General features: G+C 53.4%; 3 protein-coding genes across 3 annotated transcripts; all 3 read left to right on the top strand.

Moving 5' to 3' along the window:
- Positions 1-63: 63 nt before the first annotated feature.
- On the top strand, positions 64-9,583 carry Pmar_PMAR005231 (fkbp-rapamycin associated protein, putative; the record flags this gene model as incomplete). The annotated part of the gene is made up of 20 exons (XM_002786481.1): positions 64-120; positions 352-492; positions 542-718; positions 766-891; positions 942-1,052; positions 1,102-1,191; positions 1,237-1,460; positions 1,656-6,228; positions 6,301-6,425; positions 6,510-6,630; positions 6,682-6,861; positions 6,918-7,016; positions 7,097-7,365; positions 7,416-7,611; positions 7,663-8,096; positions 8,146-8,308; positions 8,358-8,521; positions 8,574-8,701; positions 8,756-8,904; positions 8,957-9,583. The coding sequence occupies 20 exons, from the start codon at positions 64-66 to the stop codon at positions 9,035-9,037; spliced, it is 7,608 nt and encodes a 2,535-aa protein (XP_002786527.1). The 3' UTR covers positions 9,038-9,583.
- A 1,530-nt stretch (positions 9,584-11,113) lies between these two features.
- Positions 11,114-11,288, top strand: Pmar_PMAR005230 (hypothetical protein; the record flags this gene model as incomplete). The annotated part of the gene is made up of 1 exon (XM_002786480.1): positions 11,114-11,288. A coding segment is annotated over one exon (175 nt), but the record flags the coding sequence as incomplete, so codon positions are not given.
- Positions 11,289-12,522: 1,234 nt separating this feature from the next.
- Positions 12,523-12,738, top strand: Pmar_PMAR005229 (hypothetical protein; the record flags this gene model as incomplete). The annotated part of the gene is made up of 1 exon (XM_002786479.1): positions 12,523-12,738. The coding sequence occupies one exon, from the start codon at positions 12,523-12,525 to the stop codon at positions 12,736-12,738; it is 216 nt and encodes a 71-aa protein (XP_002786525.1).
- Between the last annotated feature and the right edge of the window lie 1,384 nt (positions 12,739-14,122).

Genomic DNA, 14,122 nt, shown 5'->3' with positions numbered 1-14,122 from the left:
TACCCCGAATGCTATACCGCGGGTCGACAAGCGTTCACCAGCGGCAAGACTATAGCGATGCATATGGCCGGTCTGGAAGGCGGCTGGCAAGTGGCCGTCCTACAAGTCGTGGAAAAGGAAGTAAAGGAGGCGCAGAAGGAAGCCTGAGTGGAGGCAGTCGTTCTCAAGCGGTGATATGGACGGGAATGCTGTTCGTCATCATAGTAGACTATTGGACACTTTTACTCGACTAGTTGGCGAGGCACGTATTCACAGTATGAGCTCAACGCTTCTATCGCCATAGCCGCTTATCGTCACACGCTTTGGCGCTTGACTCAGTGCTGTAGTACTTCCCCAAGTGCGTGGCTTCAGGTGCCGCCGACCAACGAGAACTTAGAAGGTCATTATCTGGCATGCATTGCGGCCTTTAAGAATCAAGATCCAGCGGCGATAACAACAGCCGTTGAATGGCTGAATGAGAGGGGCCCGAGCGGCAAGGCCGGCGCTACTGCCGTATGACCTCCCTGTTTCCTTTAACTCTGCAGTAGCGTTCTCTCCTCAGGCACCAGTGCTAGCCCAAAGCGGTCTCGGTTTCTCGTCGATTCACTCGCCACATGAGGCGATGAGGTTGCTCACTTGTGGGGTAGCATTGGGAAACACCCAGCATGGATGCGCATGGGCGGCTGAGTGGTGCTTGGATGCCGTTGGTCCCTATTACAACAGCTTATGGCAGCCGCTGGTGAGCCGGGTGCTTCTCTAGGTGGCCATAACGTTAGATCCTGTCAGGACCGCCAACGCAGCTCGGAACGGCAAGAAACCGTGTGGGGCTTCATAGATTGTCGCTTGAAAAGGGAGGAGTTCGCCATGAGCGAAGGCGTAGCTGTGGTGGACTTGGCAGTAGCGATTGCACAAGTACTGCTCGCTGGCCTGTAGCGTTGTAGGATCTGAGGGCGTGCTCTCAGTATTTGGACCTGTGCCGGAAGCGGCATCAAATTCCTTCTCACGCTGATGATGTTGGGATGTACTTCGTCAGTCAGCGCCTATACAGGAGGGTGTGGTCGATCATGCAATCGGTGGGCGGCTAGTACTGACCTTTAGTTGTCATCAATGGTGTCGTGTCAGGAAAGCTCGATGGCTAATGGGGCTGTGCGTACGGCAATGAAAATAGTGAAAGCTTTCTCTCTGAGCCCGAAAGGAATCAAGACCATCGGGGTGAGGAGGTCGAAAGGTTACGGCTCGTGTATGGCTCCTGGTTAGGCCTCAGCTGGCAGCCTAATCCGCACCCTCGTCGAGTGGGTCATGCACGCATCGGCTCAGCCTGAGGACCTGGAAGTGGTCATCACTATAATGCATAACCTCCGCCCATCGTTGTCAAGCAGTAGTCTGACAGAGCTTGTAGTGAAGTATACCGATGACCTGGCGAAGGCTATGGCTGACAGGGAAGGCTTTGACTCAAAGAACCCACTCAATGGGAACTATAGGTGAAAGGGGATCGCGTTGCAGAAAATGCACGAAAACGATTCTGGCTATAATTTTAAACGTGATTTTTCAAAACAAAACCAACGCTATACTCTTGATCAGCGAGTTTCTCTCTATGAGGCTAGCTATTCAGCCTACTTCGGGAGTTCGCTCTTGGGAATTATGGTTGCCGTCGTTAGTGGGACTGCTTATTTCAGACACCATCAATCCTTCAGCAAGTCATATCGTCTTGCCCGACTCATCGCAGTGTTGGCGCCCCCACAAGAACTGGACCAGCTTCTGGCGATATCGCCGCTCTCTGCATATGGGTGGATACACTTGGCGGGTATGCAGAGCAAGCAGTGGCAGCCAGCCTCAGCCCAGCATCTGGAAGCTTCGATCGAGGCGTTCATGATGGCCTGCAAACAGATCGACACTGCATCCGCTGATGGTGATGTTGGTGGCATCCACGCGTGCATGAACGTGTGCTTGGAGCTTGCTGAGGCCATCGGCCAAATGCGGCTCAGGATGAGGGAAAAGCAGCAACAACAGCAGCAGCCCTGGGTGGGCCAGATGATCTCCGTCTTCCTACAAGCAGTGGCTGACATCGATCCTACCCTTCTTGTGGATCCCGGGGTCTACCTTACTCGCGCTCGTGTACTTAGAGAGCTCAACGGTGACACTGGCAAGACTACGTTGGTTAGAGGGCGGATGGACGCGGAGTCTCGAGCTCTCCTTGGCATAGACGTGATGGAGGCTGATGCTCTAGCGCTGGCTGAGCATAACACATCGACTAGCCCTCCAGCTTTGGTACCAGCGATATCGTCCCAAGCGGTTGAATGGATATTCCGCGGAGTGCGGCCTAATGCTTTGGCGGAGCCGTATCTTCTCTTGAGCTGCGTCAGTGGTCGGACTGGGGTGGGAGCTAGTATGCATCATAGCGCTCTTGTGAAGGTGCTCCAGAAACTGGACGATATGAGGGCCCTGCCGGAGATAGAGTCTCTGGTGACCAGCGTGGTCCGAGGTGCCAGCGAAGATTTCAATACGTGGCAGGTCGGTGCCTTGGCGAGTCTCCTCCATGGTTTCGAGGTTTACTCGACACTCATATTCGAGAAGTTCCAGCGGGACAATCCCGTGTTCCTGCTGTTCTCTCGAAATCGTCATCAGCTTGAGAATTGGCTGGCTCGCCTGAGGACCAGTGTGGTGTATTGCATGTGCAGAACTTGGCCTGATATCACTGGCCGTTTTGCTGACGTCAAGAGTGGTCTCGTCTGTGAGGGCATTTCCGGGGCTCAAATTGTTACTAGGAGTGACCTGGCTGAGCTGTTGAAGTCAGTGGCCCTGCAGGGTCAACCCAGGCCCAGCGAGAGCACAGTCGGAGCTATTATGCAGTTGGCGAATACTAGGGTGGGAGGTCAGTTCTTGCTGCCTGGTCTCGAGAGGGGTCTCATCAAGTTCCACGTTGAAGATCGGCCCATGTCGGTTTGTGGTCTCTGTGAGTCAGTGGGGCTGGTGGCCTTTGATCCCGAGTGTAGGGACCTGGTCTTGGGCATTTGGATGAAGGCAGCGGTGGTTTGCGATAGAATTGCCTATTGGCCTTTCGAAGACGCTATGACGGCTGGCGGAATGTTCCCGGAGCAGCAGAAAGCGGCCGGGCTCTTGTCGACGTGGCAGCAGACAACGACTCGAGAGATGGGCCCTGGGAAGCCCATCGGGTTCGCAGACGCTACCACCTCTGACGTGATAGCTTCGTATGCTACTATGCTCCAGATCGGCCTGCTACCTAGCGCTCCTGGCACGCAGGGCATCTTCGAAGCCGTCGTGGGGAGGTGGACGAAGCAAGACGCTCTTGCGATGTTGTTGTCAGAGGAGCCTCCTGTGACGATCCATCCACCTGATGGAGATCTTGGCCTGTATAAGGTTGATCTACAACGGAGAAGGAATGGCGATGATGCAGCAAGGGAGCTCTATGCTCTGACTATTGGCGAAGACCCAACGTTGTCTATGGAAATGACACCAGCAAGATTGGCGATGTTTCTGAAACTGCACAGCGATGCGAATGCCCTCCCACTGGGCATCATAGACCATGCAGTGAACACGGCTCTCGCCTTCAACGCGATACCTCATAGCGACTTGGTCTTGACAGAGCTGTCGCGACATCCCATTATGTTGCAGAGACTTATACATGTTGCGGCTAGTGCTGGAGTCCCGGCGCCTCCGAAGAGTGGCCAGACCTACTACAGACGATGGCTGTTGGACCTTGGTGTTCGTGTTTGGGCTACTGCAGGTAGCGCCGAGACGGCTGCCGAACCGCGACGAACGTTTGCTGAGTATCTCTTCCACCAGCACACCCTGGATCCTGCAGTGGAAGACGAAGCAGATCAGCTTTGTGTTAGCAACTACGAAGAGTATGTCAAGACGGAGGCGTTCCAGCTGAATAGGTCTGCATCCGAGAAAGCGAGCGTTCTATTGAAGCTGTTGTCGTTGGGGATGAGCCCACAACTTGCCCAAGAACTACCCTGTTCTCTGTGGATTCCCTTGGCGCATCAAGTTGTTAGCTACTTGAGAGACCGAAGGCCGCAGGTCAAGGCGTTCGCTCAAGCTGTATGGGATAAGTTATGTAAAGAGGAGCCCAACCGGGTTGTGTGGTTGGCCCTGTCACTAGCGGGGCCGCCTGGCAAGGCAGATCCCCCGCCGCACCTGGTGCCAGATTGTGCCATTTTGGAGCCCTTGAGGAGGTATAACCCTGAGCTTGTTGAGAAGGCTGGGGCTCTAGGTCACGCTCTACGAGTTCTCAGTTGGTCATTCGAAGATTCTGCCGCCAGAATTGCACAATGGGCTGTCTCTAGTGCCGATCCCAACAAGCTCCGTGCAGTGCTTCAGAACCTCACCACAGAGGAGGCGATCGCCGAGGTGTTCGGAGATGAGTGCCATCCGGACGCACGGTATACCAAGGGGGCTCAGGCCCTGCAGGCCCACATCGCGAAGAAGATACGTGATATGCGCCGAGAGCGCTGCGAGGCTATTGATGTGTGCAAGTCGGTGGTGGATTGGGCCAACGGTGCCAGGCATTCAGTGCAAGTCCTTACTAAGCGTGGTACGTCTCAAGGGACTCAGGGTATAAGGCAAGTTGAAGACCTAGCGCCTGGGCTAGTCTCCATGGACCTCACTGGCCTCAGCTTTGAGGGGGTGCCCATCCATAGGGTTGCTGCGAAAGTGCAGTGCATGACGACGAAGAGCCGACCTAAACGGGTTGCCTTTGACTCGCCCAGTGGAAGGCGTTTCGATTTCCTCCTCAAGGGTGCTGATGATGTCCGCAACGACGCCCTGGTTATGCAAGTGATACGTGCACTCGGGGATATGCTCGATGCGGAGGCCCTCATGTGTGCCCAGCCCAGTGATAAGGAACAGCTCTACAAGACTTACGATGCTATACCGCTTGCCCCTCGATGTGGCATGGTCCGATGGGTCCACGAGCTCTCAAGTCTCATCCAGATAGCTAAGCATCAGCCCAACTTCCGAGAACACGATATGCTCGAGTGGCGGAGACTGACCTATGATGCCTTGAAAAATGCCGGTATCAACCCATCGAAGACGCCGCGCAAACTATGGGACCATGGGATACTCCTGCAAGTGTGGAGAACCCTGCGGGCTCGTCGGCAGAGTGAGACTGGTGATGGCTTCATCCGCACCGAGCTGGTACTCCAAGCGGGCTCTGCAAAGCAGCTCTTTGCATCGTATAGACGGTTCGCTGCCTCTATGGCGATCAACTCGGCCGCCTCGGTCTTCGCTGGAATGGGCGACCGCCATCTTGAGAATATCAGCATTCACCGGCCTACTGGTGCGGTGGTTCACATAGACTTCTCTGTTTCCTTCCATAAGGGTAGGCGGCTCAAGGTGCCGGAGCGTGTTCCGATGAGGCTCACGGCTGGTCTCCGTAGTGTGTTGCAAAGTACACCAGGAGAGTTCCGCACTCTGATGAGCGATCTGGTGGCGAAGTCGAGGTGGAATGCAAATACTCGGCTGGTAGATGGAGACATCCTGGAGGAGCGTTTCAAGTACTTGATACCGCGTATAATGGGAACTGTTCTGAGACTACCGTTGGTCGAGTGGTCATCAGTTCAGCTATTGCCGTCCTTGGTCTCACTGAGGCCAGCGGATCGCTTGCCGAAGTGTCTCTCCGTACTGGTGGCAAGCCTGAAGGAGCACGCTAGTGAGGTCGGGAGTAGAGTGTTGTCGACCATCGCCGGGCCAGAACTGATCAAACTGACCAGTTCGGAGTTAGTCGTGGTAGAAGGACTCATCGAGGACCTGAGTCACCGTCGAATGCTCGATGGAGGCGTTGGTCTCTGCTTGTTATTGCAAGCCTTCGACAAGCATGGTTGGTTTCGAAATGGCCTGGCCGGTGCGGAGGTCCACTTGGGGGACCTATTGAGCATGGGCGAGGATGCGGTGAAAGCAATCATCCAGCCTGGCGCCGAGACCGTGGGCAAAGTAGTTGAGAGGTTACAGGAAGCGGCAGCCAAACTGCGTGTGGTGAGTTCCGTATGGACGGTCATTGCTCATGCTGGTGCGATTCAGGGACCCGCTGTAGAGAATGCCTCGGAGGCTGAGGAAATTCAAGAGTGGATATCGAAGCAGCCACCTCGGACTACTTTACCCACTAATAATCGTTCCAGAGTCCGTCGATCGGTCATTGGAGAAGACCGTGAGCGCCTGAGGCTTGCAGGACTCTGCTTCTATGCGAAGTTGCCAAACGCCTGGCAGTGGCTCGGTTATGTTTCGTCTCAAGTAAGTGCCAGCTGCTATCGATAAAGCTTCACGATCGCTGTGGTCCTACGGCATTGACCAGTCGCCCTGCAGGTCTCAGCGCTGAATTCGCCTCGTATACCGCCCTCACATACTGAGGCCTGGAACAGGATGTTGTCGGCATTAGGCCGTGTTGAGTCCCTCCTCTTTGCTGATGCCAGCCTGAGGCTCTCCGGAGGGTGAGTTGATTGGGCTCGCGGTGACACTGCTTCTTCAACGGTATTGAGTTTTCGCACCTGCGAGCTCTCGTGTGGTATTCTTAGGCTGCTCTTCCCAGTAACATACGGTGAGAAGTTGGACCACTTCGGCTTCCCAACCCTGGACGAGTACAGTGCCGATATTCTTTTCGATCCGACTCAGTGCATTGTCGATGCCGAGCTAGAGGTAAGCGCAGTAGTTCGCGTAATGACAATGTAACAACGTGCTCGGCTGCAGGGTATGTTCGAGCGTAGCTGTGATATTCTCACGGGGATAGTCGAAGATACGGATGACTTGGCGACTAGGTTAACTGTGGCGGCTGGATCGTCAACGGCTCGCTGGAGTCGTGAGGATTCCAAGATTCTGTCTTCACTCAGCGGTCTGCATGACCTCATGCTGCCATCTTGTACGCCCAAGGTGAGCTCGCGAGAAAACCAGTCTAGGTATACGTAACGACGGCAATGGTCACTCAGGCTCTGTCTGTTCTGCACACGGACGTAGAGAATCTAAGTAAGGCATTGGGTGCTGCAGCAAGAGAAGAAAGTGAAAAGAAGGACCCCAGTCATATCCTGGTAGGTTTTCGTAGCGAACTAGATCCACATCTTGGAAGCAACTATCGAGGTGGATGCTAGTGATGTTCTTGTCCTATCAGACCCGAGTGCGCCACAATCTCACCGCCATCACTAAGAAGCTCGACCGCTTCGTAGCGAAGGCGCCGATTGTCGGTGAGAGTGGCCTGTGGCAGGCGATCGAAGAAGCTGAGGCCGAGACCAGCAAGACTCTGGCTCTCGTGGGCAACGACAAGACCGACCAACTAACGCTCGAAGTCAGACTGCTACAGTTCCGAGTAAATGCACTATGCGCTGGTATTTCCCCTTCCCTTGAAATCGACCGACTTTATGCCTTGCAAACTCTTTCGAGGTGAGCGTGCTGATGCGAGCTCGTTGGGGAGTATTTCTGACTCGCCTCAGATTTGTGCTAATCCCAACCTTGCGAGCGCGATTGTGTGGCGCGCTCGGCTTCTCGATATCGGCAGCGCAACGGGCTGAACCGAAGTCGGGCCGCGTCGTGAGGGAAGAGACGGAAGCTTCCCCGGCTGAGGCAAAGGCGATGGCTAGAGAGTGGGCGATGAGCGAGATCGCCAGGCGGGCCCGGGCTATCATGAGAGTAAGCTGAATATCTCGATCGTGCGGTCGCACTCTCTGCTTCTGTTCATAGGTTCCTAAGGAAATGGAAGACTCCATAGCTGAGTTGCGGAAAATCAGAGCGGAGATTTCGTCGGTTGGTACGGCTGATGACGACTCTTTGCCGCCGCCTGTGAAGGATGCCTGTCGATCAATAGAGGCTTATCTACATCGAGCGAAGGAACTCCTACCGACTGGGACATCTGATATGCTTAAGCGGGATTATGGCTCACTCGTGGCCTCGATCAACGAGGTTGCCATTACTGTTGGCGCTGCTGACTTCGACCATGCTATCGTTGACGATTGTGTACAATTGCGTCGGGCCTTAGGCAGCGAGGGTGAAGCTGCTGATGATATGGAGGTCTTTGGTCGTGTATTGGCCTTATTCGGAAGGCTGGGTGTTCATATCCCTACAGCCAGAGGAGCGGACGGAGCGAACGACGGAGCCACGAAAGCAGAAACGATTAAGTACGGCAGACATTACTGGCTATTGAATCTGACTGTATAGTCTTTTCAGGAGTCCATCGCACTCTAGAGAGGACCCGAGTACAGCGGCTGAGAATTCAGCTGCCAGCGATGATGAAGTTGATGTGGACGATATAGAAGACGACTCGGAGGAGGATGATGGTGCTGCTGCCGCTACCGCAGTGGCTCCGGTTGTGCGCACTCAGCTTGCACAGGTGAACGTTTTGTGATGGTCTTGGTTAAGAGGAGCGTCTCCTTCTTCAGGAAGCCTCGGCTAGTGGAACTCTAGCATCGGCAAGCGAAGGAAGCCAGGCGGATCAGGCGAACTATGTGGAGGATCGACTACCTCAGTTAGCCGCAGACGTTGGACGAGTTCAAGAGAGCGAGTCTGATGACCCGATGACCACCTTGGCAATGCACGTTGCTGGGTGAGATTGATCGGAAGGCGATTGGCGGAGTACTCCAAGTTATCATCTTTAGGCCGGTGACTTCCTCGCCACTCTCCACTGCCGCTTCCATCGAGAAGACCTATTGCCACAACCTTGTGCTGTCTCGCATCTTCGATAGCGATCTGCCACTTCGAGCATCTGTTCGGGAAACAGGAGCTTGTAACTTTGAGGAGTGCATTCGGATCCTCGTCACATCTCTGTCTCCATTCTCAGCTCCACCACCGGGCCTGGCCTCACCAGCTCAAGCTGCGCCCTTGGTCCGTTGGGAGCACATGGCTTGGTCTGGTTCGATCGCTCTATCTGCGTCCAGGATAGTTCCGAACCCTACCGAGAACGCTGGTGCTCTTCTGTCGAGCGAGGCGGTAAGAAGTCGTTATTGGGTTCCCTGGGCATTGCTAGTAGTTGTCATCTTAGGTTGTCAATCAGTGGATTACAGAGGCTACTGACGAGGGCAGTTTGTCCCGCATGTATGAAGGATGGACTTCCTGGATATGATAAAGACATTGCTAACGCTATCATCCCTTCGCCCCACCACAACTACTGTTCTACCCCGGTTCGTGTTTAATGAGACTTCAGTGACGACGGTTGAAAGGTGACAAGTGTGGAGCCGAAAGCTGCCTATCTCAAAGATTCCGTGAGAGGTCGAATCCCATATAATGTCGTTGTTGTTGTTGTTGCTGTTGTTGTCGTTGCTGCTGCTTTTGATACTACTTCTGCTAGCACTATATTCCTTGGCCCACTGTGAATGATGCTAGGGCCATTGCTATTACTATACGGAGAAGGCCACGTATCGTCTTTCGTAGCGGGTAGTAGTGGCAGAACTCACAACCATCAACCCGGTGTCTCACTCCTGCGAGCAGCCATCCTAATGAGACTCCTTTGTGTGCTTTTGATATGTATACACGGGGAGACTTTTCTTTTCTACGCGGAGCGTTATAGCCGCCTAAGAATGGCAGTGCCCGACATGTCGGTGGGTGTACCTCGTCAAAGGTTCATCAGTCGTTTGATGCATCCTGTATTCGGTGCGAACTTTCAAAGATATGCCGAGGATGGCTCTGGTTCGAAATATCTTCAAGACTCGTGTCGTTCAGAGTTGTCAATACGGGAGATGGGTTTGCCAACGGTTGTAAGGGACATGCCGAGGAAAATCGTGTTGACAACGGCAACTATCAATACCACTGAGAAGAAACCCTCGCGACTGGCTATTCGGGAATCGACCTTGCCAGAGGATACATCAGCGGGTATTCAACAAGGATCTCCTGTGAATGACAAGGTATTCACGACTATAGCATGCCGTGCATAGTCGTGATGAGTTACGTTGGCCGAATATAACAACTTCGCAATGAAAGTGGACGCGATCGTAGAAAGTCATGGGACTACGAAAAAACACATGTGAATGCTTCTGGCAGCCTGCCAGTGGCAGGGCGGCGAGCATTGAGTTAAGGTACGTGCTCTGATGAGATCGATAGGGAAGCTTCAGAGAGAGAATAAGAGCTTGCGGTTGGAGATGAATGAGCACAAGCGCACGCGATCATTCAAAAAGATGCAAGAAGACATAGGTCGACAAGTGGGAGTTTATGAACATATCCGAGCCTGCATCCGGCTATCTCTGTTCAGGACTTGATAATAGAGGCCTTAATAGCACGAGTCGGCATTCAGGAGGCTAAGAGCATCATAACTCAAGTGTTGAATCGAGGACCACCTAGGTATGGTGGAAATGTCTGGGGCTGCGGGGATGGCTGCTGCCGTTGTGTTAGAGCTCGCAGCAAGTCTAGACAAGAGCTGTTGTTTGAGCTGGAGGAAGCTCATAGGCTCATCAAAGGATCTCAAAGATCCTCATCACTGAAAGCACCTGAAATGTGTTGAGCGAGGAGACGTCACTCGTCACTTGGTTACTGTGTTGTTGTTCTCTCGATTAGAGCAGTAGAGAGGAACGATGAGAGTTCGGAAGTCATTGACAGTTTGAGGGAGGAGCTTGGGCGAGCTCATAGAGCAGAGGCTAACATGCGAGCTGAACTGGAGTTTGCGAAAGAAGCACTACGAAAGAAGGAGTGCGACTTGGATGCGACCACAAGTAACCTCCGGGTTGGGGAAGGCCGCTATCGGTTGCATCACGCATGGCTCGAATCAGCGTTTTCGCCGCGATGATAGCGGCCGTTTAGGATTGGTTCAATCTCAATGCGAGGCAGAGAACCTCCGACGGCGACTGGAGGAGATGGAGAAGAAGAATGCGACCTTAAGAGGGGAAATCGTCAAGCTGCAAGAAGTCGTGAGGCGCAACTGTTATCGTCTTTGGCCACCGTCCACTTTCAGCTGGCAGTAGAGCGCGAACGGGTTGCCGCATCATTTGGCGAGATGCGTGAAGGCTCGAGCCGTTTGAAGGAGTAGTCGTGGATAGATTTGCTGCTCAGACTCGACTGCTAGTTAGCGAATATGTCGAAGTCGATCATGCGAAAATGCCTCCGCACAATGAAGAAGTATTGAGTTGCGCACTACATGCGCCGACGATTATGCGCGAATTTATCCGATGGATATTTTTCACACTCTACATCGTTCGGTCAACTCATCAAAATGGATCACTCCGATATCAATCATGTTTTCGCCTATGCCTCCCTTATGTGGGACGGCCCGTCAATCACCGGTGTCCGAAGGGTCGTCCCTGCCACCCTGCATGGTTACAGTCGCGATATGTGCGTCAAGTCGTTCTTATACCGAGGGACTCGGGAACAGCCAGGCCTATGCATGGGTAAGACTCAGAACCAAACTCCATAGCTATTGTGGCTCTGGTCGATACGGTACGTGTGGACAATCAGAACTCGAGGGTTGTTACGCATTTCGGTGAGTTGAATCAAATGACGCTTGACACACTTGAATGAGATGAGAGCTTCATCTCCAGAGTTTTCAATACGACTTCGGCCCTACATAGATGAGCTTTCCACAGTATTGCAATCGCGACCTTACTCGACATTCACTTCGTTCGCGTGCGGGCTCGTTGCTTGAGGTCAGTGTGGATGTATACTATCCCACTTCACCGTCTGCCGAGTTGTACTGCGTCAACTGTCAGGGCTTCAACAATCCCCGGAGGGCGTGTGCGAGGGTATGGTCTTGGAACTAGACCCAGCCCAACTTACGGAGGCCCTCCAGACGATAGATCGACGAGAGATGGTATTGGACGCATATACGAAAGAAAGTGACACCAACTGTGACGGTCTGCTCAGATTTCAGTAGTACCGTTTCAGGTGTTGTCGTGGTTTCAGAGGGGAGGCATATACCTTGCTACACGTATGTCGTGAACAAGGATGGTGATCATTACACAGGAGAGATAACTGACGAGGAAAAGGCTAGGCAAGGAGCGGCTCTTCTTGAACATGTACCCCTAGTTTGACTAGTTTGCCTCGGAAATAGAGTCAATATCGGCGATGGTGTAGCTCTGTGGGAATTGTTGGACTAGTTGGAATCACTCCCTCCGACGAGGCCTGGGAAATTGATTCTTTTCTTGGTATCTGGATTTGGTCCGAATTATTCTAACAGATTGATATGCACTGGAGTCGGCCAGCGGGGTCATTCAATTGACTATCTCGCCAACTTAGTTGCGAAACTTGAGGAGATGGGTGAGTGCCCGTCACCGTTGGCTTTGTGATATTCCTCGACCTAGGGATCGATCCGGGTAAGCTAGGCGATATGCTTCGGTGTTGCCGGCAACGCCTCGGGCAGGAGGAGGTGTCCCCCCTTCCATGAATTCTATGGGCGGCTTATAATCTCGGTGCCGTGTGAAGGGTCCTGTTTCGGAGAAGAACGTGTTGCGTTAGTTGTCAACGCTGATCATCGGAAGTGTCTTCTGTTACTGTATTGGTGCTTCTACCGTATCGCTCAGTCTGCTGTAGTTGTGGCAGAACTGAACGAACTCGAGAATGTTCGCAGTAGAAGGGCATGAAGTTTTGCACTGGTCCTTGCGAGCACGCCTTCTCAGTGCTCTCCGAATGGCGTTGGCGGTGAACATGGTAGGTGATCTCGCCATCACACTCTGTGATCGACAGATGGATCATACTGGGATCGCTGGCGAGGTTGAGCAGAGGAAAGAGCGGGTTCCCGGTGGCGATGCTGAGATGGCTGGTCCTGATAGTGATGCCGCGAGCATTTGTCAGTTGGGGCCGACGGCCATTGGGACAACGCGATGCTCGCTGACGGTTCGGTGATGATCGAACTCCATTCAGTCCAAATTCCCAGACAAAAGGACAGGGAGGTGCTTTGGAAGTGCTGCAGTTGATTCGATTTATGAAAGCAGAAAATGTTGTGATAACATATCTGGTGCTGAAGGTAGGCTGTTATCATCATTGCGGTTGAAGATTACAGTAGTGGTACTATAAGCCGCTCCAGTATGGCCCATCCTTGGAGAGTCGGCGGTCGATTCAATTCACTGTTAGGGTATCGGGCACTGGACCAATGCACTGTAAAGGTGTCGGACATGGGCCCAATGCACTGTGAAGGTGTCGGACATGGGCCCAATGCACTGTGAAGGTGTCGGACATGGGCCCAATGCACTGTGAAGGTGTCGGACATGGGACCAGAGCACTGTGAATGTGTCGGACATGAGACCAGAGCACTGTGAAGGTGTCGGACATGAGACCAGAGCACTGTGAAGGTGTCGGACATGGGACCAATGCACTGTGAAGGTGTCGGACATGGGACCAGAGCACTGTGAAGGTGTCGGACATGGGACCAGAGCACTGTGAAGGTGTCGGACATGAGACCAGAGCACTGTGAAGGTGTCGGACATGGGACCAATGCACTGTGAAGGTGTCGGACACGGGACCAGAGCACTGTGAAGGTGTCGGACATGGGACCAGAGCACTGTGAAGGTGTCGGACATGGGACCAGAGCACTGTGAAGGTGTCGGACATGGGACCAGAGCACTGTGAAGGTGTCGGACATGGGACCAGAGCACTGTGAAGGTGTCGGACATGGGACCAGAGCACTGTGAAGGTGTCGGACATGGGACCAATGCACTGTGAAGGTGTCGGACATGGGACCAGAGCACTGTGAAGGTGTCGGACATGGGACCAGAGCACTGTGAAGGTGTCGGGCATGGGACCAGAGCACTGTGAAGGTGTCGGACATGGGACCAATGCACTGTGAAGGTGTCGGACATGGGACCAATGCGCTATCGGAGGCTCCAGCGTCTCCTGGCTTCTAAAGGCTGGGTATGAGGTAGGGGAGACAATCACTGAAGGAGAGCCCTTTTCCTAGTCGTACGATGGAGTAGCCTGAGATTTCAATTTCATTGCTGCTTTCCCGTCACAAGGGTGAATATCGACTGAAAGTATCAAGGACCGTAGGGAGAGGACACGAGATGAAGTTCGGAGAGCCAACGTTGGTACATCAGTGTAAAGTAGAAGATTTATTGGCGCACCGAAGCGCTTGTCTGCTCCTGCTCGCCCCATTTTCATCTCACCATGGGTGATTACACGTTCACGTCCCACGGCACTGGTGATCCATCAGCTACAATCGTTGTGTTTCGATAAAGGGGGGCGGCCAGGGAAGGGTCACGACTCTGAAACTGTCACGATCATAGATGGTACA

The sequence above is a fragment of the Perkinsus marinus genome, assembly GCF_000006405.1.
Source record: "Perkinsus marinus ATCC 50983 genomic scaffold scf_1104296931384, whole genome shotgun sequence".
Lineage (NCBI taxonomy): Eukaryota > Perkinsozoa > Perkinsida > Perkinsidae > Perkinsus > Perkinsus marinus.
This window is presented reverse-complemented; position numbering and strand designations above follow the sequence as displayed.